Source organism: Gymnoscopelus microlampas (assembly GCF_963454915.1).
Source record: "Gymnoscopelus microlampas genome assembly, chromosome: 9".
NCBI classification, from domain to species: domain Eukaryota; kingdom Metazoa; phylum Chordata; class Actinopteri; order Myctophiformes; family Myctophidae; genus Gymnoscopelus; species Gymnoscopelus microlampas.
In genome coordinates this window covers 47,367,715-47,392,883 of record NC_139946.1, presented here as the reverse complement: position 1 = coordinate 47,392,883, position 25,169 = coordinate 47,367,715, and the positions used below count along the sequence as shown (strand labels likewise).

The 25,169-nt window shown below is 42.3% G+C and overlaps 1 protein-coding gene across 1 annotated transcript in view; it reads left to right on the top strand.

Moving 5' to 3' along the window:
• The window catches only part of LOC311052579 (protein sel-1 homolog 3), a 49,146-nt gene extending 39,371 nt beyond the window's left edge, over positions 1-9,775 (top strand). The window contains exons 20-26 of the mRNA XM_084067584.1: positions 1,603-1,681; positions 1,815-1,936; positions 2,815-2,936; positions 4,343-4,457; positions 7,768-7,831; positions 8,514-8,636; positions 9,151-9,775. Of these exons, the coding sequence (XP_083923710.1) occupies positions 1,603-1,681; positions 1,815-1,936; positions 2,815-2,936; positions 4,343-4,457; positions 7,768-7,831; positions 8,514-8,636; positions 9,151-9,392 (867 nt within the window). The 3' untranslated portion in view covers positions 9,393-9,775. The remainder of the gene's footprint in view (positions 1-1,602; positions 1,682-1,814; positions 1,937-2,814; positions 2,937-4,342; positions 4,458-7,767; positions 7,832-8,513; positions 8,637-9,150) is intronic.
• The last annotated feature ends 15,394 nt before the right edge of the window (positions 9,776-25,169 follow it).

Here is a 25,169-nt window from a genome sequence, read left to right as displayed (position 1 = left end):
ACACTTTAACAGCCGCTATAAATCTCACCGTAAAACACAACGTTTTATAGCGGTATAGTCTAAAGGCACAGGGTGGGAGTTTGCTGGTGGGATGGGGTGGTGGGGGGCTGGGGTACCGTGCCTCTGCTTTAGATATCCCCTATTTTTGAGTGGTGCCAACCACTCCTATATCTGACTTTGTCTGTGTGTCCGTGTGTATGTCCGTATGTCCGTGTGTATGTCCAATAAACAAACATTGATGACAACATCAATAAGGGGCTCATCAAAGGCACCACTCTCTTCACACAGGGTGTGATTTTTTTATGTCCTGTGGTCAGACAGACTCAATTAAAGGAGAATTTTGGGACTAAGGTTTTCTTTCCTTTTCTATGATGTTATGATATCTTAGGATGAAAGGTACAGTAAAAAAAAAAAAAAAACAGAAGTCTCACTAGACGAGATTGAAATCTCGGGATTTCGATCTCGTCTGTCGAGACTTAGATTTTTTTTTTTTTTTTGGTTGCATAGTGTTCTGTCACTATGAACGTCAGATCTCACCAAAAAAATAAAATAATAAATAAAATAAAATATGCGATCTAGCGCAAGGCCTATCCGCACACGTTTGAAGCTGTGGTGGACCCGGGATGGAGTTATGATTTTTTTCTACTGTACCATTCATCCTAAGATATCATAACGTCATAGAAAAGGTAAGAAAACCTTAGTCCAAAATTCTCCTTTAAATATATGCATTTCCTTTGATGTTTGATTTATGTTTGATATATACTGTATGTACAGTATGTTACTTCCCATTCCCTGGCAATCCCTATTTTGGGCAAAATGTGTAAAAACATTGTCAAGATGAAAAATTGCTTTAGATTTATGTATGCTCCATCTATGCAAGGGTGTTGCTCGCCAAAAAGAACTGATCTACAGGCAAACTGTGTGTTGCGAAGTTGTCTGTATCTGTTCTTTTAGGCGTTTCTTCAGTGTAGAGCAGTGTCTCTAAACCTTTTCATTTCATGGACTGCTCCGGTTTGATATGCATTAGCCCCCACGGACCTCCATTTGATAAGATTATTATTTCTGGGAAACCGACCAATCTAAGAACATGTTTATTGTTTAGACATGATAATGGTCTGTCATTTGGTCCAGAATTCCTTTACTTCCTTTAGCAAAACAGAGATAGGGGTCCGTGGCCAAATACATATCTAAAAAATGTTTTCTAAATCCTAACAGTATGTTGCTATATCAGTGGTGCTCCTACTTTTTCATGTCAAGGACGCCCCAAATTGTATTTTGCTGCCGACCCCCATCTCAAAATATGTCGTCCAGGGCCCTCCCAGAAGCACAGATCGGAGTATTTTTTTCCCGCTTTGAAACATACAAACATACATACTGTACATAATGAAAATAAAAATCATAGCTTAGAAACAACAGTTGTTGTTATCCAAGGCAGAACCAAAAAAGATATATTTATATTCAAAGATTTGCACACATTTTCAAGATTTTTCAAAAATATCAGATCTACAAGCTTGTAAATCTTAAAATGACACAGGTGCGTTCCCGGTCTTAATGGATTATTAAAATGGTTTAAACGCATTCATATTCCTGCCTCATTTGCAGGAGCTGACGCTTGGCTCCTCCGACTGCCAGTGGAGGTACAACAACCACTCCGTGTTGAACCACAACGCACATTTCTCCGGTGAGTATTATATAGCCTGTCAGGTTACATCATATTCACTACCCCCGCATGTCCGTCAATCTGGCTCATTGGCGTCAAGTACACCTTTGTCTCTCTCTCTCTCTCTCCCCGCCGTATCACATTCACTATACAGGGCTACTGAGGATGGGAGACCGCTACTACGATGCTGCCAGACACCACGGAGGAGACTCATTATCTTTGGCTGGCGAGGCCGCGCGGATGTACGGACGAGCCGCGCTGGCAGGCAGTCCTCAGGTGACAGATTTACCCAGACGCTGTAATCTCAAACCGCCCACACCGCCTAGATAATTAACCCATTAAGACCCGGGAAACGCACCTGTGTCATTTTTTAGATTTACAGTTTTACAATGTGGTATTGATATCTTTTCCCATTAAGGAACGCATCTGTGTCAACTTAGATTTCTTTGGCTATTCAAAAAAATAGCAGATCTACAAGCTCATAGTGCGGCACCGAGTGCCGCACTATGAGCTTGTAGATCTGCTATTTTTTTTGAAAAATCGTGAACATTTGTGCAAATCTTTGAATATATACTGTATATATTTTTAAGCAGACTTTTGTAACTCAAATCTTTGCTTCTGGGGGGTCCCTGGAACAACATATTTTCCGATGGGGTTCGGCGGCCAAATACATATAATGTTGGGGGTCCTTGACATGAAAAAAAGGTTGAGAACCATTGATATATAGAAACATACATTTAAAAAAAAAATTAGAAGACATTTGTAGAATCCCCCGAAGCAAATATTTGAGTTCCAAATTTTCGCTTAAAAATAAATAAATAAATATGTATATATATATTCAAACTTAAGATTTGCACAGATTTTCACGATTCTTCAAAAAGAAAAGCAGATCTATGAGCTCTTAGCGCTATGAGCTTGTATATCTGCTATTTTTTTGAATGTCCAAAGAAATCAAAAAATGACACAGATGCGTTCCCGGTCTTAATGGGTTAACCTTGTGCTGGCTTTAGCCTGCCGTAATAAAAACAACAAACAGAATTATACTGTGTTATTATTTACAGACGTGCGGCCGGGCACAACTCATCAAATTGACGTTACGGTCTTGTCGTTTCTCTTTTCTTTTTTTTCTCCTTCTCGTATATCCAATATCACAGGGGATGTACAACCTGGCGGTTCTGGCACAGGAAGGACACGTTCTGCCGCAGACCATCCGGGCCATGTTTAACGTGTCACACGGGGACACGCTGGACGTCTTGGTTAAGAAGATTTTACAGAGGTATATACTGGCTTTGGTTGGCAGCCGTACTTATGTTCCGTCAGCCCTATGTTCCCCTTAAAACTCACCCTAACCCATAACCCCTAATCCTATAGCCGTAACCCCTAAACCTATAACCCTAACCCGTAATCCTAACCCCTAACCCCAAGCCTAACCCTAAACTAGAGAACACAGGGCTGAGGGAACATAGGCATGACCCCCTTTAAAGGAGTAGTTCACCCAAAATGTTATAACATGCCATAAAGCCTTGAATTCACAGAGATATTTTTTTTGTCGCATTCCTAAACCAATTATTTGACGACCGGTCAATAGGAGACTCAGTAGGAGATAAGATAATTTGAGTCTCCAACCAGAGATTCCGCCGGTCAACAAATTATTGGCTTAGAAATACGACAAAACAAATAATAAAATCCATGAATTCAAGGCTTCATGGGGTGTGTAATTGATCGAAAATAAGTATTTTTTTTTGGGGTGAACTACTCCTTAAGTTCAGGATCAATCTGTGACGTTTGGCTTAACGTTTGATTCATTGTCGTTTTCATTGACAAAATGCACATACTGTACATGACCCTATCTTTGTACATTTCTGTCAAAAGGATAAAACACACACAAAAAAGGCTTGAGAGCTTATTTCTATCATGGTCCTGTGAGTGCAAATATCTGTGTAAACTGAGTGTCATTGTGTTTGGGGGCACTGGGCTCATTTCAAAATGTGATCGGAGGATAAACCCCTTGAGATGCATCATCTCGTCTTCCAGGGGGCACAAACAATGATGAGAAACAATCACATAGAAATCAACAATAACATGGACAAAACATACACATGAGGGCTCACACACCATCCCAGACCATTCTACATCTGTTACACATGTCATCTAAAAAAACAAAAATAAATACATGAAAAAATGAAATAAATGTGAGCTATCAAAATCTAAATACAATCAATGATATAAAACAAGAATCGAAAGCTCAATCAAAAAATAAATAAAGGCTCATCCTTTATGTTTGCGTAGACATTTTGTACAATGTGTTTTGTCTGTGTACAGATGTGTGGAGGTGTTACACCATGTTGTGTTGTGTGTACAGATGTGTGGAGGTGTTACACCATGTTGTGTTGTGTGTACAGATGTGTGGAGGTGTTACACCATGTTGTGTTGTGTGTACAGATGTGTGGAGGTGTTACACCATGTTGTGTTGTGTGTACAGATGTGTGGAAGTGTTACACCATGTTGTGTTGTGTGTACAGATGTGTGGAGGTGTTACACCATGTTGTGTTGTGTGTACAGATGTGTGTAGGTGTTACACCATGTTGTGTTGCGTGTACAGATATGTGGAGGTGTTACACCATGTTGTGTTGTGTGTACAGATGTGTGGAGGTGTTACACCATGTTGTGTTGTGTGTACAGATGTGTGGAGGTGGAGCCTGCCGAGGCTGTGACTCCATGTTCTCTGGGTCTGATGAAGGTCCAGGTGGAACAGGCCTTGACGAGGATGAGTGGCTGCATGGCTCTGCTGACCTTGGTAAGCGTAAACTCATTTCTACAGCACAAGGTTTTCAATCTGGAGGCTGCGGCCTGTAATGAAGGATTACTGCGACAGGACGCGCAATAACCCCACGTTTGCAACTACTTTTGCCTGCGCACTTCACCGGGTATGGTCTAGTATATATAAAAAGGGCAAAAAAAGGGCAAAGCCAGTTCCCTTTGAAGTACACAACGTCGAGTACAGAAAGTTTAGTGTGCTCAGTAAATGAACCTTCTGGCACTGCCTGCTGTATCATCTGTTCGTTTTTTATCGCGACCCACTCGTTCAGTAGCACTCGAACTGTTTCAGGGGATTCTTTGAAATCGGCTGCCGTGATTTCGGCACCGTGCACATTCCGTATCTGTTGTTCGAAATCGGCTTTGAAATTATAACTCGTCTCCCTGCACAACAGCGTACCGAATTTCAAAGTGCATGAGGGTCTTGAAGATGCCATTATGGCACGTTTTGAGTTGATGTCTTGATCTTGATGGTATGAGAGGACCCTTTCAATCTGGTTAGCAGTATCGCCCTTCGCTCCCAAAAACAGCATGTACATGGCGGACCTTACGCTGATGGGGGAGAAGAAGACCCGGAGTTCCTGGATTTGCTCAAAGCAAATCCACCTCAAAGTCCAAATCTGAGCACCATGATCACTTCACCTGCTAGTTATGACTCAGCTATGTTTGTCTTTATCCCTCCAGTTGGGCTGCTTCTGCTGCTGCTGAGTTAGTACAGAGGAAACAGTCAGCAAAGGGGTAGCATAAATTTGAGCTCTCTGAGATATGAAAACCTTTATATACAGGCATCTTCGACTGCTTTCTATGGAGCGTGGAGCTTATTAAAAGTAAATGCACCAACCAGTCAAAACTTGGGAAACTTCACCCCTCCCACGAACAGAATAGTGCGACCATTCTTGCCATCGGTCCGAATCCTACTGATGAAAAAGAGGAAAGGTACATTGACAATGAACTCCTTAACCCTTGTATTCATCTTGGCACCAAACAAAGTCCCTCCAGTAACAGAGGCAGCCACCGTGCCCTCCTCATCCACCACCACCATGCACTTCTGCTTAGTTATCCCAATTAAAGGCACACTCAATCGTTCCAAGGCTTGCCCCAGCTGCAGTTCGCATTCCATCCGCCACTTGGGCAACACCACTTTATACCCAGGAGCGTAATTGGCTAGGTCAAGGTCCAGGTAGGGCGTTATGTCCAACACGCTGTCGAGCAGTTCAAACACGTTGTGAACCTCTAACCCCCTCTGAGGTATCAGAATATGCATGACAGCTTTGTCTTTGCCCTCGTAGGGCAGGTGCAGAACCCTGAAGAGTTGTTGATCCTCCGTAATCCGCGTTGGGGTGTCATACTCCTCCGTGCGACACATGGCTTGGACTTGCATTTCAGAGTTTGGCTCGTAGAAGAAACTTGGGTCTTGCGTGGTAAATTTGTTAAATTTTGTCTTCCAAGTACCCTTGAAGTAAACTGCGTTCATTGCCACTAGTCTAGCGCCCATAACATCATGGGAGTTCATCATGTTTTTGATCATGCCATTTGTACATGTTTCGGCAAACTCATTTAACAGGTCAACAAGCTCCTTTCTCTCTAGATCAGACTTAATGGGTTTCACAACCACGTAGACACACTGCTGAGTGAGCAGCTCCATTAGCTCCTCAGGAATCTCCTCACAGTTGCAGCCCCACATTAGGTTGGCTGTCTTAGTTGAGCTTGAGTTTCCGATGTCGTCGTTCAAACCTCTGCGCCTGAGCGGCTCACCGGTCCACACAGGGACAGGGACACCAGCTTTTTTCGCTTCTAGGAACTCATTACGAAATAGCAGCAGGGCCACGACGCTGGTGAAGCCCAGCGGGCAAATGCAAATGTTATCGGTGGCCCCGTAGCGTCGCATTAGCTCTAATGACATCTCTGTGGCTTTGTCCATTGCTGCTGAAATTATTTCAGGTGTTGTGGTTCTATAGCTACTGTAGATCAGGAGTAAAACTGATAATCGTCTGGTTGGTTAAAACCGGACTCAAGAGCCACTGTGAGGCCTAACTGGGTTGTAAAGCCAGCTAGTCGTCCTGGAATATGCAATCCGTGATTAATTGGTTTGTAAGGCCAGCTAATCTCCTGGTACCCTGGAGAGAGTGATCTTCGAGATCGAGATGATCTTCGAGCGTCGCTGAGGACACTAACTAACCATCCAGGGTGCTTTATACTGTTGGAGATGGCCCTTAATGTCACTACGGTGATGTCAGGTAGTGTCAGGCATATCCATATATGGAGCAGGCTATGTCAGTTATGCCCAAATCTGGGACTATGATGTCGGTCCCTCTCCATATGATGTCAGAGCTAGGTACGTTTAGGAATCTCCCTTTCTAGAGATTCTATGCTGTCAGACTTCGTAGGTCGATCGTCTCCATTTATGGGGATCTCCATATACTGTATAGGCTAGTCGGCTGGCAAGTATGCCCTGAACGTTCGCAACGTATTTCCACGGGAGATCCGTGGGGCAGCTGTTGCGAACGTTCAGGGCATACTTGCCAGCCGACTAGCCTATATATGGAGATACCCATAAATGGAGACAATCGACCTACGAAGTCTGACAGTATAGAATCTCTAGAAAGGGAGATTCCTAAACGTACCTAGCTCTGACTTCAGAACACCCCTCCTGGGAACTCCTATATAGAGATAACCGAAACATTCAGGACCGACATCATAGTCCCAGATTTGGGCATAACTGACATAGCCCGCTCCATATATGGATATGTCTGACACTACCTGACGTCACCGTAGTGACATCAGGGGGCACAGCCAACAGTATAAAGGACTCTGGATGCCCTGGTTAAAGGAGTGTCCTTAGCGACCATCACCATTTTGTTGCTGTCGGGCAGAAACCTCTTATCTCCATATTTTAACTTTTTTTGTTTTTTCGTAAATCAACGCCCTACTTGATCATACTACAGCGTCACACAAAAGTAGCAGATCTACAAGCTCGAAACGCTGTGCGAAATAGCCTATCTACAAGAACACGACATGTCATTATGAGACATGTTGTGTAGCTTGTAGATCTGCAATTGTTTTTCTTTTCTGATAAATCTATTTAATTTCACGTATAATGACAAGCTCAACATAGGGACTCCAGGTTGAAAATGGTTAAGAGGAACCAAGCTCCCCCTGTCCCATATTGGCTTGTATGTCATATTCTCAATCAGAGCTTCCATCTTGTGAGTTAGAAGCAGACGACACAAACAAATAAAGACACTGCATTTTTGAGAATGAATAATGTCGTTGCCTTTGTTTTTCCATAGGCATATGCAACACTTCTTTGTTTCATCCTTGCTATGGTTACTGTGCCAATCCAAGTGTTTCTGGGTAAGTCTCGGTGAAGTTATGAAGATGATATGATGATGCACAGACAGACAGACAGACAGACAGACAGACAGACAGACAGACTACACACAGCTCTACACTGCAGCATTTACATGTATGTGCCACAAGGTGGCATGATTTCCCCAGGTATTGGTGCACTGACACACAAAGCAGGTGACATTAGCAAACATGTCCCACTTGTTTATTATCCTCTGATTTTGAATTATTTATCATCACGAAATAAATATAATACTTAAACCCTGCATGCTAACCACTTAACATAAGACACAGAGACAGAAAGAAAGAAAGAAAGAAAGAAAGTAAGAAAGAAAGAAAGACAAATATAAAAGTATAGTAAAAATAGTAGAACTACAAGTATCAACTGCTATAGTACTGTATATCTGCTATTTCCAAAGAATGTTTGCCATATGCCCAAAATATGCCTTTGTCTATATGCCCCAAATATGCCTTTGTCTATGCCCAAAGTATACTTTTGTCTATGCCCACAATATGCCTTTGTCTATGTCCACAATATGCCCATGTCTATGCCTCAAAATATGCCTAAGTATGGCCTATTCCCAAAACGGCGACGCCAGGATTAAAGTGGTTAATTCAATAAGCGCCAAAACAATTAGCCAGACATTGTCAGGCAAACAACTTGATAATTATGTCTTCTCATCCGCAGAGCATCTGCGAATTAAGGCTGATCAAAGAAAGGCCAGCAGCCGTGCAGAACGGGGGGAGGATGAGGAGGAGGGGGAGGGGGCAAGGAGGAGGACAGGGACATCGTCAACCGTTCCAGCTGATGGTAGGCCGGTCACAATTATCGTCTAATCACAAAAAAAATGTGTAATCACAATTATTGTTGCATAATCGTCATAATCGTTTCCATGTTGAAAAATGTTCAAACATTTTCCAAATAGCAGAAATAGCTGATCTACAAGCTTACAACGCGTCACAAAGTGACGCGTTGTAAGCTTGTAGATCAACTATTTCTGCTATTTGGAAGATTAAATGTCAGCAATTTCTTTGTATATTTCAGTGACATCAGTGACATACGCAGGGCGAACTTTTGGCTGAGGGGGCGGACCCAAAAGTACACCCTGCGTATGTCACTGATCACATGACCTCAATCAATTATCCAGTTCTAGGCAACATAGAAGGGGGGGGGGGGACTTTTTTCTTATTTCCACACTACAGCTCTAAGGTGTATTAAAGACATAGTTCAATGTTGAAAATGAGTGGTATCCCCCTTTAAATCCTTTATCCCAATTATTTGAGTGACAATTAATCGCCATCTTAAACGTGTACTCGTGACACAGCCCTAGCTGACGGCGACAACAACTCAGGCAACAGCAGAGAGAGATCACAAGGGGAAGAGGACGATGATGACACCGTGGGAACGGAGCACGGGACGTCCAGGATCCATAGAATGTCCAGGAATCTATGGCTTAGCGCGCTGAATGGCGAGGCCGGGCTCCGGGAGGCCGGTGATCTGGCCGTGACCGTGTCGGGCGTGTGTCTGTGTGCGCTGTGCACAACACTGCTCTATCACGTCTTATGACAGACAATGCTCAGCGGGCGGTGACACGACGGCCACAGCCTAAAGCCTGTCCCCAGACAGTGAATGAGAGCATGCAGGCAGCTGGGTGGATGATGATGATGATGATGATGATGAGGCTTGTATACAACACGGGCTATCTTCTAGCATGACACAGTGCTTCTTTCATTGGCTCATGACTCACTCACACAACGTAGGAGAATAAAAAAACGGAAGTGTTGATGGAGATAACAAATAAAAGATGGAGAATGTAATAACAAGAAGTTGTTGTTGTGTAGTGGTGGGAAAAGTACTCAAATTATTTACTTATGTAAAAGTATCAATGCTGCAATGTAGAAATACTCTGCTTACAAGTAAATGTCCGGAATTCAAAATGTACTTGAGTAAAAGTGCAACAGTATTGGCATCGGAATGCACTTAAAGCACCAAAAGTAAAAGTACTCATCATTATGCAGAATGTCCAATTTCAAGTTTTCTAAATCTCTTGAAATAGCAGATCTAGGCCCACAATGCGTTGCATCGCGACGCATTGTGAGCTTGTAGATCGGCTATTTTCAAATGGCCGAAATGCATATAGGGCTGAAGTGGTTAATGTATGTTTTGTAATAATAATCAAAATCTACAAAGTAACTAGTAACAAATAATTGCAGAGAGTAAAAGTACAATATTTGCCTCTGAGATGTAGTGGAGTAGAAGTAAAAGTATTGGAAATTGGAAATACGCAGGTAAAGTGCACATACCTCAAAATTGTACTTAAGTACAGTACTTGAGTACATGTAGCCTACTTAGCTACTTTACACCACTGCTCATGACTCACCCCAACTTATGAGAATAAAATAACGGAAGTGTTGATAGAGAGAATAAATAAAGATGGAGAATGTAATAACAGAAGTGTTGTCATAGCTCACACTGTACTTATATATCTCTGGGGCCCTGTTCACAATGTTCCCAGTGGTATGATTGTGTGGAATACTTTAAGATAGAAAAATGTAATCCACACACTTGGATCGGGACCAGATGGTCGTACAGTGAGTTGGATTTGATTTCCACAAAGGTGATATTTCAAGCATCTTAAAGCCTTGTTATACTTAGCTGTGCACCGGTGTAGTGCAGGGGAAAATAGCAGATCTCACAACACGTCACAGCTGTGAGCTTGTAGATCGGCTATTTTGGGTGCTGCGCGACTTTTCAGGATTCAAATTCAAAAGCATGAAAAGTAGCAGATCTACAAGCTCTAAACGCGTCGCTTCGCGCCGCGTTTAGAGCTTGTAGATCTCCTACTTTAGATGCTTTTGTGTGACGCTGTAGTATGATCAAGTTGGGTGTTAATATACGAAAAAACACAAACAGTTTAGATATGGAGATACAAGGTTTCTGCACGACAAACAATATACTTTATCGACTGGAGTCCCCCAGGGGTCTATACCTAGCCACCCTCTACAGCAAAACTCTTTACTAACACAGCAATAGCCAATGTTCAAGCACACAAGGACCACAAACTTGTCCTCTAGAGCTGCTATTTTCTCTGAATGTTGGTCCCAGAATAGGAACACAACTGTAGGGTTCAGGTGGCTCAGTATAAATGACCCTTTAGCTCTTCCTCCGACAAAGCTTCCTCCTTTGTCCCAAAGAGCTTGTCGGAGGAAGAGCCTGAGACCCTCAAAACCGTGGGGGTAATTGAATAATAACATGGCAGCATGAGGGTACAGCACGAGACAATGAACGCTTTATTTATAGACAGGGTGTATTTAGAAGGTCCAGGTGCATCATTTAATCAATGAAATCGTTGGAGCATGTCTTTGAAGGGACTAAGTCCTTCCAGCCCTTTGCTAACATCAACCAATTAAAGTTACAATCCCTAACTTTTTTATAGCAAACAAAACATGATTTAAATCAATCTGTATTTTAAGTGTATATTAATACAATATGCTGTAACCAGCACAACTGTGGTGGTTGCAGTTGGTCTCCAAAAACAGAGCAGCAAACTTTGGAAGCCAATCAGGATGGAATATGAAATATCTGATAGATAGACCCGGTTGGTTTAATGACTATATAGATACTGTGTACCGATTTGCGTGCGGTTTGGACAAAATCTGTAGTCATTTAAAACATTTTTTTTTTGTTGCAAAAATCGGCCTCCTGGTGGCGTTATGACAGGCCGATCTGAAAAAATCAGGGCAGAGGTTCTGCTCTGGCATCCAGGGAGTGGGTGTGCACAGTTTTGCTGTGATCGGGCCAACGGTGCCGGAGATTAGCTGTTCACACACACACGGACGGACGGACGGGTGCAAATCAAGCAACTTAAAAACTGTCTGGGGTGCACACAGAAGCCAGACTAAATATTAAAATGACCCCAAACATGTTTGAAAGTGTAATATCCCTTTAACACTCACACAAAGGGTCCACCATGCTGCACCACATAGCAACAGATCAGTAGGAGAAGTTCTTCACTCTAATAGGTCAGCTATTAATGCTTGTTCCCCCCTCGTATCAGTGACATGCTGATGATAAGTGTCCTACCACTGCCAGGACAAAGCAACAGGAACACGGCAGCCCCTCCTAAATATGTTTTTTTGTCCAAGGCCGCTGCCACGGAATTTTAGGTAGTTATTGATTTAGTCCCCCTGGTCTGGCAGGTGCATTAATCCTGGTCGATACGGGAGATAAGGAAACACAATCAGCCTTATCCATCACAAAGGCAGACACACAACACAAATCTTGGCTTTTCACGAGTCAGTTTGCCAGGGTAGTACTTGCTCCGGGTCAGTTTTGCTGGAGTTTTAGCCTATATAGTCTCTCGCCCAGCCCGGCAACTCTTCCACATCAATCTTTGAATGCTACAGAGACACTGTAATCATGGCCCCCAAAAGTTCAGCACAGCAAGCTGCCGTCTGTTTGTCTTTTTTTTTCTTTTTAGATATTTTATGGGCTTTATGGGCTCTGCCTTTATTGATAGAAACAGTAAACTGACAGGAAATGGGGGAGAGAGAGAGATGGGGAGTGACATGCAGCAAAGGTCGTCGGGATCGGGAGTCGAACCCGCGACCCGCTGTCAGGCGGCATTAGCAGCCTACTGTAGGTGACCAGATGGCTATGCCAGCCGCCTGGGCCTTGTTTGTCATTTAAAAAGATATATATCTTAAATGTAGGCTTTTGTCATGCTCCGCTCCTCAACCCTTGGACCTTGACTGCCCTTATATGGGTTTTGGACTCTTTAGGCCTGTTCTTTAGGCCTGTTCTTTAGGCCTGTTTAGGCCTTTGTTCTGTATTTAGTCGTGTTATTTGTTACTCTGTTGTTGCCTTTTGCCCTGACATTGTGTACCTTTGTTTTGTAGTACTGTTCTCCTTCCTGTCTGCCTAGTAACTGTTCACCTGCCTTGTCGCAACTGCCGGTGATTATTAGTTATCTCCTCCTGTGTCCTGTTAGTCCCTCTGCCTATCGTCTCTTGATTTGTCTGTTGAGTGCAGCTGTGTCCTGTTACCCCTGTGTCTATATGCCCCTGTGTGTTCAATTGCTGGTCAGATAGTCGTTTTATGCTAGTGCCGTACTTAGGCTGAAAGCCATCTGTATATGATGTTCCTGTTTTGCCCTATGGGTTGCCTCAGTTTGGTTAATAAACCTCAAAACTTTTGAACCTTGATCCTTACTTTGGTCATACTGCTTTTGGGTCCTTCAAAGTCATTCCTGGCAGCTTTGACTAATTGGGGCGGCCATAGCTGAATGAGTAGAGAGGTCGCCTGGGAAACAGAAGGTCCCAGGGTCAATTTCCAGCTCCGGCAATGTGTCGAAGTGTCCCTGAGCAAGGCACGTTTAACCCCTAACTGTTCGGTAACAAAAGTAACAGATCTACAAGCTCGTCGCGACTTTTTGAATACTGAAATGTAACCGTTTTGGACATATGAGATTTCCATCCGACAGAGACGATATATGTGCCAACGTGTCCCTGAACAAGACACTTTAACCCCTAACAGCTCCCTCACTCCCTCCCCAATGTGCTCATCAAGGCCATCTGAGCAGCCATCAACTGGATGAAGCTGTATAATGATTTCCTCCTTCCCTGACAGCTGGGAACAGATAAGTACTCCCATTTCCCCTTTTATTCGGTGGTTGGAGTTCCTTCCTGTATCTCCCAAAAATACACCTGTTTCCAAAAAGAGAGCTTTAATTGTCTCTGTGATGATCTGCACCAAATTGATCTGGAATGTTATTCAGTTAACTGTTATTTACCACCGTACGTACAGTGTGTTGTGATGATGCGATAGTTCAGCTCAGTTCGTTCTACTGAGCTGTAATTAGTGAAATAAGGCGTTTCACCGTGTAAACAGACACTAGCGGCAGCTACCTTCACTTCACAGCGATGATGTGTGTGTAATTTGGCAATGGAATAATGAAATGTTCTCTGTCTCTCTCTTAACACTCTCTCACTTGTTCTACTCACTTGTCTGTTGTCTCTGTGTGTGTGTGTGTGTGTGTGTGTGTGTGTGTGTGTGTGTGTGTGTGTGTGCCTCCCGCTCTTAAATGTAGCGGTCATCATTGTTTCATCAGCCAAAATACTGTAGTTAAACAGTGTGGTAGTATCTTGTTTGTTACATGAGAATGTAAAGGCATTCTTCTGATTATTATGCAACATGTTGAAAAACAATATACCCACAGTTCACACAGTAGTAAGGCTCTGAACCATTTACTTATTTACTTTGTCACTGACAAGCTTTATTTTGTCGGTCACCATATCCTTGTTGCTAAGGTAACCAGATTGTGAAACATTCTCGTAATTTGGGAAAGCAAGTTTTACGGTTGTAAACCACAGTCCCATTTATGAGCTTTTTTAAACCACTTTAAGCCTGGCGTCCCTGTTTTTTGTTTTTCTTAAAGATGGGCTTTATTGATAGTAGTTTGACAGGAAATGGGGAGAGAGATGGGGAGTGACATGCAGCAAAGGCTGTCGGTATCGGGACTTGAACCCCACAACGCGCTGTCAGGCTACTTTGGAGCCTAGGTGCCCGGACCGCTACGCCAGCGGTCCGGGCCTGGCGTCCCTGTTTTGAGCATGACATTGTAGGCGGCAGTTGTCAAACATTTTCAAGTTTAAAAATAAGCCGCTCCAACAAGCTCATACAAGCTCGTTGTGAGCATGTAGATCGGCTATTTGTCGTACAACGAAGTAGGGCTTTAAAGTGGTTCATTATTCACAATGTCAAAAACAACCATTAGCTGCTAGACATGTTAGCATTGTGAGTATTAGTAACAGGGTATGTGTTTTTATACAGGAATACTGCTAGCAGGTCATGCTAGCAGTGGTGTAAAGTAACTATAGTACATAACTGTATAGTACATTTTCTCAAGTACTGTACTTAAGTACAATTTTGAGGTATTTCTACTATACGGGAGTATTTCCAATTTTCAGTACTTTTACCTCTACTCCACTACATCTCGGAGGCAAATATTGTACTATTACTCCACTACCATTATTTGACAGCTTTAGTTACTAGTTACGTAACCATTTAAGCCCTATTTTATACATAGGCTATTTGATGCGACACGTTGTGAGCTTGTAGATCTGCTATTTTCAAACATTTTAGTACTTTAAGTATATTTTGATGCAAATACTTTGGTACTTTTACTAAAGTAACATTTTGAACACAGGCCTTTTACTTGTTTTTGTATTGTGGTATTGCTAAATATCTACTTATCTACTTTTTTTTCCCACCACTGCATGCTAGCTAAAAGCTGCTATGGTGAGGTACTGTAGCTCAGATGAAAGTGTGACTGAGTTATAATTAGAAATGTTTTACATTGAATGACCTATCCCTCTAATTACCCTTTGATTGTTGATAACATAATGATGCAACCTTGAGCCTTAGCCAGCAGGCACTTTGACCAGCATTACAATTATGTGACACATTCCATAATTGCTTTTGTGCCATACATTGCCTTTAATACCCATTCAGTTCAGTTCACTGAAAAACGTGTTCAAGTCTTTTGGATCGTTTTTATTAACTTTTTATTTATGTTTTTCACCTAAATGTTTAATCAGTTCTCCCTGTACCCACTAGCACGATAAACCTCCTTGTATCGTGGAGTTCTCAGAAGTTGTGTGATTTGTGATGAGCCATGCCCAGTGTTGGATGATAAGCTCAAAGTGATAAGCAGGTCTTCCTTGGCCCAGGACCAATCTGTCTGCAGGTTAAATACTTGAAACACACTTGATAGGAATTAGCCTCAGTGCAGATTCTTGGAAAAAACAGACAGTAAAGACATACATTTGGCATCACAGTTTGGTTTGGCAACCTCTCAGTGCAACTGAGGTCCAAATTGCTCCGATTGGTGCAGACTGCAGGGAAAATCATAGGAGTAAGACAACTCCCCTCTCTGCAGTCTATTTACGAGCAGGCCACACTAAGACAGGCTCAGAAAATAGTCAGTGATGCTACCCATGTTCTACATGGACAGTTTGTAATGCTGCCCTCTGGGAGAAGGTATAGCGAACCTAAATGGAATTATGTACGATTCAAAAAATCGTTTGTTCCTGTGGTAACTAAAATGCTAAATGAGGCCCTGCATTGACCATTAAGAGTAGACCGATCACTATCTGTGCACTTGTGTAATGTTGTCCCCCCAAGCCCAAACTAAATTTCCTTCGGGACAATAAAGTTTACCTTACCTTACCTTACATATTACAGTAGGTAATAAAAAGCAGTGAAAACTGTTAAGTGGAATACATTAGCGCATACATAGATACGTAAGTACGCATACATACATACATACATACTGTACACAAGCACGCGCACGCACGTACGGACGCACACACACGGGGACACGGACATACCCACGGACGCACGGACACAGACAGACAGACAGACAGAGACACACACACACACACACACACACACACACACACACACACACACACACACACACACACACACACACACACACACACACACACACACACACACACACACACAGTACCTGGGTATAATAGTTCTGATACATTTTAAAATGCTTGTTGCTTGGGGCTGCCACTGCTGTATATTTCTTAACTTAATGTACACATTTTAAGTCATTTGTTAATATTACTTAACTTTACAAGTCACTTTGGCCAGTAGAGACAGAGGAGTGTATTACCATTTGTTGGCTCCAGCCTGGGTGTGGGGTACACTTAGCATGGAGACAGTGCGTCTAGGCATTTGTCATCAAGGCTGACACCTCTTCCTTTCCTGGCTCTTTACAGTTGCAAATGTGGAAGAGCCAGGGGAGGTGGGGGTTCACCATACAGGGCTGACACACCCAACACGTACCTACTCTTAGATCTCAAAGGTGACCACTGCTATAAAGGACTGACTGAAATGTAACTAACTGGGTGTGTCTCAGGCCGGAGGGCCGCCTGTGTGGACCTCAGGGTCTCCATAGAAAGTCTGTACTATGATGAAATAAACTGGAAGCAACGAACCTCACTATTGGAGTGATGTCTCATCCATTCTTCACCATTCATTCACATCTCTGGAACATCAAACTAACTTTACAATATGGCGTTGTTGGCAATTAGTATAGTGCATTAAACCTGTAAGTCGGTGGTTTTAAATATACCTCACCACCAACCTACTTTTTAAAGTATCTGTTGTTGGCTAATGCTTGGCTTGTGCTGCTAAAAGTGCTGGTGTGTGTGTGAGTTCAGGTAGCGTTATACAGCCTCAGGATATATAATACTGTCTGTTACCTGAGGTGAATATTGTCCTTCTGGAGGGGAGGGGTCTGAACAGAGCAAACAGGGTGAGAGGAGTCAGCCATCTAGCCTGATAATAGCACTGCATAGATATTAGTCTGGAACTTCGGTGTGGAAGATTTATTTCAAAGGTGCAGTTACAAACAGATTCAAATTGTGTTGTGTTGTGTTGTGTTGTGTTGTAATTGTATTTAATAGGCTATATGCACAGCAGCCATATTGGAAATAAATTGGGCTTCTTCTTACTTCCTTCACAGGTGTTACTAATGATACTAATGAAGGCTCTGTTCCATTCTGGTCAGGGTGCTGGTATCATGCATGTTGGCTCGCTAGAAACACTCCATTTTGGTTCCCAAATGGCCCCTTATGGTGGGTGTGTAACTCTGAGAGTGTACAAATGGAACCAAATGGACCGGTAAGGGTCCATTTGGTTCCATTTGTAAACTCTCAGAGTTATGGGGGTCCTTGAAAATAAGACCACCATGCCACACTAGATGGAACAGAGCCTTAATTAGTATCATTGGTAACACCTGTGAAGGCAGTAAGGAAGGGGCCCAATTCATTCCCAGTATGGTTGCTGTGCATAGAGCCTATTGTATTATTACAAGTCTTACTGATGAATTGAGTAGCTACAATGGGGCTTTTTGTTATCCTTTTAGCATAGTGCAACAAACTTGCTAATGAAGTATTCAATCGATTCATCAGAACCTTTTGACAAAAAAAAACGTTTTGTTTTAATCCCAAAAATATCACTTTCACATTTAACACATCGGGTGCCAGCATTTTTTCATAACAACTTACCGTGGGTGCCAGCATTCTCCCCATTGACTGCGCTTTGCTGTTTAAAGCTTCCGCGTGCGTTACAAGCAAATCCACGCAAAAAAAAGCATCGATTCATGTTGTGCCATGAGCCTGGCTACAGCCTGGAACCATAACATTCCCCTGACGAGTTACAACGGGGGGGGGGGGGGGGATCGTGCATCGCGCATGACCGGTTTTCCCCACAGGAAACAGATTCGGAGATATAGGCGTTTCAAAGTAGGAAATAGACAGGAAGCGGATGGGGGGAATTTTTTTTTTCTCCAGTGAGCGATCTGGCACTTCCTTCGCAGGATTACAATGGGTGCTCCCAGAGCTGCTCCGCCCGCGCGGAGAAAAACGAAAAAAACAAAAAGACTAAACTCACGGTTCAGACCGTGTTCGGCACCGGAGCGCCACTATGTAAACACACGGTTCAGACCGTGTTCGGCACCTGATGTGTTAAACACTTTCAACCTCATCCCTACAATGGTTGTAGATCAGCTGTTTTCAAACATGTATGAATGCAAATCTTTTCATAACTGCCTCCAGCAGTTATTGACAGATGGTCCAGTTGACCTTCTCTCTGTCTCCTCCATATTGTTGCTGTCCGGGCAGAAACTTCTTATCTCCATATTCTAACCTTTTTTTTTTTTTTTGTAAATTAATGTTGGCATGGGGTAAAGAACAAGATTATATTATATCTAAGCTTGAAAATATTTCAGAAATGATAGCTATTCAATTTTGAGACCTGTGGTTCGATGCATTTTTTTTTTAAACTCTGAACAGTTATATTGACATAAGGTGTGTTTTTGTGAAATGTTGTAAAATACTGAAATACCTGACCAAAGCTATGCTAACTTTAAGGTGATATTAAGGTGTGTTTGGGTCGGGAGCAGCCCCGTGTTTCATGTTTCTAGGTTTCTAACTTAACAACACAACCAGTAGCAGTCACTGTGTGACAGTGAAATACGCTTATAGTCCCAAGCTCTCCTCAACGGTGTATGGTAAAGATAAGATCAGCATATGTAAGGTCATATATTGATAAGTCAAGTTATATAGTACTAACTAGACCATACCCGCGGGGGGATTATGCGCACATGATTTGGCAACCCGGGAGCCAGCGAACACAAAAACGGTAATAAACAGCTGACATTTGGAGAAAGCGAAAAACGGGCTTTGCTGTTCTGTGCTCATGGTAAATGGTCAACGGCTGTGTGCAAATGCAGATCAATTGCTCCAGCCACTGAGGTGAACCGGGCAGAAGAGAGTTTGGCCTCACCGCCCGCACAGAGCTTTGTCCGCGGACCCCCATCTGAAAATATTTTGTGACAGGGACCCCGATAAAAGATTTTTGTTGTTAAAGTGTTAAAAATAAAATCTCACTTTTCCCCCCAATATCTTTTTTTTAAATAGCACATTTACAAGCTCACAATATGTGACGCGTTGTTAGCTTGCAGATCTGCTATTTTCAATTAACTGGTGGTAAAACTTAGCCTAGTCTCTTTTTGGGGGCTTGTTTTCATAGGGTGCATTTCGCCTTTCCGACATGTCGCCTTTCCGACGTTAACGAACCCTATACCTAACCCTAACCGCACGCGGAAGCCACTAGTCGGAGTGGCGAGATGTCGGAATGGAAGGAGCACCCCATTTTCATAGACCTGGTCACTTGTTTCTCTTGCAAAATCTGGCAACACACTGATTACCTGCATTACACCTGTAGCCTACTAGGGAGGAAGTGGACAGATATTGAATGAAGCAGCAGAAAAGGCGCCGCCCGGAGAAGGGCCAAGAATAAGGTGAATAGATAGGGTTCATCTTGTAAATACAGAGGACATTTTTCCTCTCATGCATGTGCAGATGTACAGTGGCAAATACACACTTAGTTTTCAAGTATTCTGGCACGTGGGCAGAAGACGCTCACAGTTGCTGAGCCTGCTGGATGAAGCCTTGATGCTCCGGTACCGCGTCCCAGATAATTACTGAGTGAACTTTCCTTTTCTGGGGTTATATGACTAGGATCTTTGATGATCCTCTGAGTTCAGTGCATGGTTCTCAAACTTTTTTTTTCTTTTTCAAGGACCCCAATAACTCTGAGTTGCTTTGAGAACCACTGCTCCGGGCCTTCACTCTATACTGCTCTGGTCCTACAGTACATGTCTTTACATGTACAGTACATGACTGGCAGCTCAGCTCATGTGCTATGCTGTTTTAACCACCCTCTGGAGAGCCTGGCTGTCGAGGGCAGGGTATCCTGCATAACAGCCCCATAGATGTCAGGAACAGAAGGTGTTGTAGGACCCATGATAAATGCAGGAATTCCGAATTAAAGACATAGTTCAATGTTGAAAATTAGTGGTATTCCCCGTTAAGACCCAGCATTGAATGCACAGAAAAACACGGTCTTTATCGTCTCAGGAGCTCGTCACCCTACCAGGCTCAGCTGGTCCTCACATGTGACTGCCCTCAGGGCAATCAGACTCTTGGCCTCAGGTGGAAGGGAGAATAGGAGATTGGCTGAGGGGAAATAGGGCAAGGGAGGGGCAGAGGCACACTCAGTGGCAAACAGTCACTTCAGGATCACAACAGAGGCTGTGATCATGACAGTAGGGCTGATCAGAGTGTAGAAGAGAGAGTAACGTCACGCTTTGATCTCGCAGCAAAGCGGGCTGCTATGGGCTATAGTTCCAAACATTTGAACTATATCTCATTGAGATAGACAGAGCACTTCCCGCATTCCATTCTTACAATGGGAGTCAACGCTTAACTCTCTTATACGGCTCTGGGGCTGTTACAGCAGCTGACCAAATCGGCTAAAGCCTCATCAGTGCAAGTGCCACCTCGCACCACAAGTGACCTTGCTTCTGAAATAACGCATGTCAGACATGGACGAAAACCAAATACGGTTGCCATGGTTGATTTAGTCAAATTCATGGCTAAGGAGGAGACACTTGCTGCAAAGGAATCAAAACCCGCATGACACTAACAGGCCAGGGTGGTCGCTGGTACCTGGAGATGGTGGTACAAAACAAGATGCTACTGGACCTGTACACAACATACATGAGAACACGGCGTTCAAAGCTGGATAAATCCAGTTGAGGGAACACAGAGCATAAAGATGATCTGCATGTGTTTTTAGGACCCCGGAACCCCAGTATCAAGAGCACAACCAAATAGAACAGTGGGAGTCGCTTCAAATCTTCAAAACACACGTTATTCATATGTATTTTATATAAACTAATACCACAAATACTCAAAGATGTTAAATATGTTTCATCCAAAATACAAAATACTTTAATTGTTGTAATCGTTGTTTCTAGGGTTTTGAAAAACCCATAATGACATGACCAAAATAGTTAAGCCAGGTTGAAAGTGGTTTAAAAAGGGCTGAATTGTGACTGAATATCTTTTCTCGCAATTTCCTATCTCTCACGTTTTAGAGAAGAGACTCACAGTTCAGGGCTTCTTAAAGGAGAAATCCGGTCATTTTAAGTGTTATGTTTGATGTGTGTCAAATCACTTACCAACGTATAAATGAAAATCGCGTAAATCCACAGAGCCCCCTATCGACCCCCACCGTTGTCATTGTAGGAGGATATAGAATAGCCCAAATTCGCCTATTTTAACCAATGCAAAGTCTGTTTTTTTGCTTCTAGTACTCATTGTTGAGTCCCATGATAATGTAACAGGCGCTAAAACTCCCGACAAGCTAACGGCTAATAACAAACGAGCTAACGCTGGGGCTGCTTATCTCTCTGAATGGCAGCCCCAGGTTGCCAGGTCGGGAGAGAAACCAGCAACCAGCATTAGCTCGTTCTGTTATTAGCCGTTAGCTTGTCGGGAGTTTTAGCGCCTGTTACATTATCATGGGACTCAACAATGAGTACTAGAAGCAAAAAAACAGACTTTGCATTGGTTAAAATAGGCGAATTTGGGCTATTCTATATCCTCCTACAATGACAACGGTGGGGGTCGATAGGGGGCTCTGTGGATTTACGCGATTTTCATTTATACGTTGGTAAGTGATTTGACACACATCAAACATAACACTTAAAATGACCGGATTTCTCCTTTAAGTCAGTGTCAGATCCACACAATATAGAGCCCTGAACTCCAGCCAGACACAATTTTATGCATTTTGAGGTCTGTCAGTTTGTGAAATGTTGGCAGCTAAGGTATGATGTATTTAGCACGCACGCACGCACGCATGCACGCACGCACGCACGCACACACGCACACACACGCACACACACGCACACGCAGAGAGAGAGAGAGAGAGAGAGAGAGAGAAAATACAGTGAAAACAGTGAAAGGTCAGTTAAACATTTTTACAATGCTGCTCCTTTAAGCAAACTAGGCCTCATGAATTATCTATAAGGAATTATATCAGGACTAATATAACATTTACAACACACAGTAAGGTCTTCATCAGTATGCATGGGACTGGCTCATGACTAATAACAGCAATAAACTATGTAAACCATCCGTTGACTATCTAACATTAGATATAGTGAATAAACAACCCAAAGCGTGTATCTGTTCACTATCTGAAAGGAGATAGTGAACAGCGGTCACAGTAGTCCGCAGTACAGTAGTTGACACAGGAATGCTGCTGTTTTTCATGTGAAAAGATTTCACAAGTTCCTTGTTCAGTTCCTTGTTCAGATATCGCTGAACCTCAGGTTCAGCGATATCTGAATGATTATTCTAATCATACCTTTCTTTCTGTGTGTTTTATTTGTTTAGAATGCCATCTTTGCTCTGCCAGTAGTAGCCAATAAATAGTGGTGTAAAGTAACTAAGTACATTTACTTAAGTAGGCCTACTTAAGTACAATTTTGAGGTATTTGTTTTTAATTTATTTGAGTATTTCCAATTTTCTGTAGTTTTACTTCTACGCCATTACATCTCAGAGGCAAATATTGTACTTTTACTCCACTACAATTATTTGAAAACATTAGTTACTAGTTACTTTGTAGATTTTGATTATTATTACAAAACATACACCACTTTATTTTGGCCATATACATTTCGGCCATTTGAAAATAACTGATCTACAAGCTCACAATGCGTTGCGGCATTGTGAGCTTGTAGATCTGCTATTTTCAAGAGATTTGTATACATTAAAAAACTTGAAATGGGACATTCTGCATAATGTGTACTTTTACTTTTGGTACTTTAAGTACATTTTGATGCCAATACTTTTGTACTTTTACTTAAGTACATTTTGAATTCCGTACGTTTACTTGTAACAGAGTATTTCTACAATGCAGTATTTATAATTTTACTTAAGTAAATAATTTCAGTACTTTTTCAACCACGGCCAATAACATGCCATGTCATCAACAACCGAGGTAAATGTTAGCCAACATTGTACATTCATTGGCACCTCTTCTCTGTGGTGTGTTTGTTAGATATCATTGTATGCTTGCTTGCACAACAAAGTGTGTTCACCGTGGTCACTACTGTACCACATTCTTTAATATCAGGCCAGCAGTTAAAATGTATCAAACATTATCACAACGACTGAAACTGAAGATAAAACTTTTTCAGAAATATCCATGAACTCCAGTTCACACTGAGAAAAGTTTAGGGCTGGAGTAGGGCCATCCACACCAAGCACAATAACTTAAAAGATATGCTGTAGTAAAACAGCAGTAGTCGATATATTTATATTTATAGCTTGGTGTAGAACAGCGGTGTCAAACTCGCGGCCCGCGGGCGTTTTGCGGCCCACGGAAAGGTCCGTGGCGGCCCAGGAAATACTTTTAAAAATAGTAAATTGATACTACATCTAACAGACAGAGTCGCATTTTGCACTCACTTGCTGTGCGCCGGCCAAGCAGCTCTCCCCCACACGCTGCTACTTGGCTGAGTACCTCTGATGGCCCTGCCATTGTCTCCCCAGCTGTGGAATGTTGTGGCTGATTGGCTCGTTAAGAGTCTATTCAACTACTAGTTGAGTAGTAATGGCTATAGGCTACTCTTTGATCCTCACACAGGAGTCAGCACAGCACGGACATGTATTCTCTCTCTCTCTCTCTCTCTCTCTCTCTCTCTCTCTCTCTCTCTCTCTCTCTCTCTCTCTCTCTCTCTCTCTCTCTCTCTCTCTCTCTCTCTCTCTCACACACACACACAAACGTAGTGCAGTGTTATGAAAACTGAGTTTGTTCAAGCAAAGAGATGTCAGGTGTCTGGGAGCAGCAAGTGATTTAGATGAATTTTCATGCTGGCTACACCATGTAAATTTGATATTTTTGAAAATATAATAATGGTAATAGCATAGGTAGTTTAAATGTATCAAAGCTGCTTCTTTTATTTCTCAGGAGCTTGCCCAGTGAAATCCTCATCAGTATTAATTGAACTCAGAGCGTATTTAAATTCAATCTGGGAAAGCATCTGTGTCATTTTAAAGGTGTAGTGAAATGAAAAATATGTTTTTCACACTTTTAGAGCATATCCGTGGTCATCATATGGGCATACCTAACAATAGATGCCAAAAAAAATGAAAAAAACCCATTTTTGTTAATTTTTACATCTAAAGTCCCTAAAAAGCCAATCTTAATTACTTCCTGTAAACGAAAACGTGCTGCGTGATGACATAATACAGCCTTCACGAATATAAATGAATCTTGATTACATGCACCTGTTTGATTCCCATAGCTGCACGTTCTTCAAACACAGCTGATTTTAATTACAGAGATACTCCGTTTTGAATCTCATTGAAGATGAGTGTATTACTCATTTTAAACTTCATCTGCACACTAAAATATGTATCTGAAAACATTATAGGTTAGAAATAAGCCAGGTAGTAGCAAACGTGCTTCACTGGCCGTCTCTCTCTCACTTGTAAACAAACACTAGCCGTGTGCCAGCACGGCTGAAGTGATTGAGATCCAACGTCCCATAGCCTGAAGGGATGGGACCTTCTGATTGGTTTAGAGTCGTTGAGCCGACGTTTTGGGCTGAATCTTCATAATAAAATGACAGAAAATGTCACTTCAGTGCGTCTTTAAGATTTATTTGGCTATTCAAAAATAGCAGATATACAAGCTCATAGTGCGGCACTATGAGCTTGTAGATCTGCTATTTTTGTAAATGTAAATAATTAAAGTAGCTAATCTTCATAAAACATTTTTTAAAGTGATATACTGTAGATAGCAGTGACTGAGATGTAGTGGAGTAGAAAGTTCTGGAAATTGGAAATACTCTAGTAAAGTAAAACTACATCAAATCTGTACTTAGGTACAGTACTTGA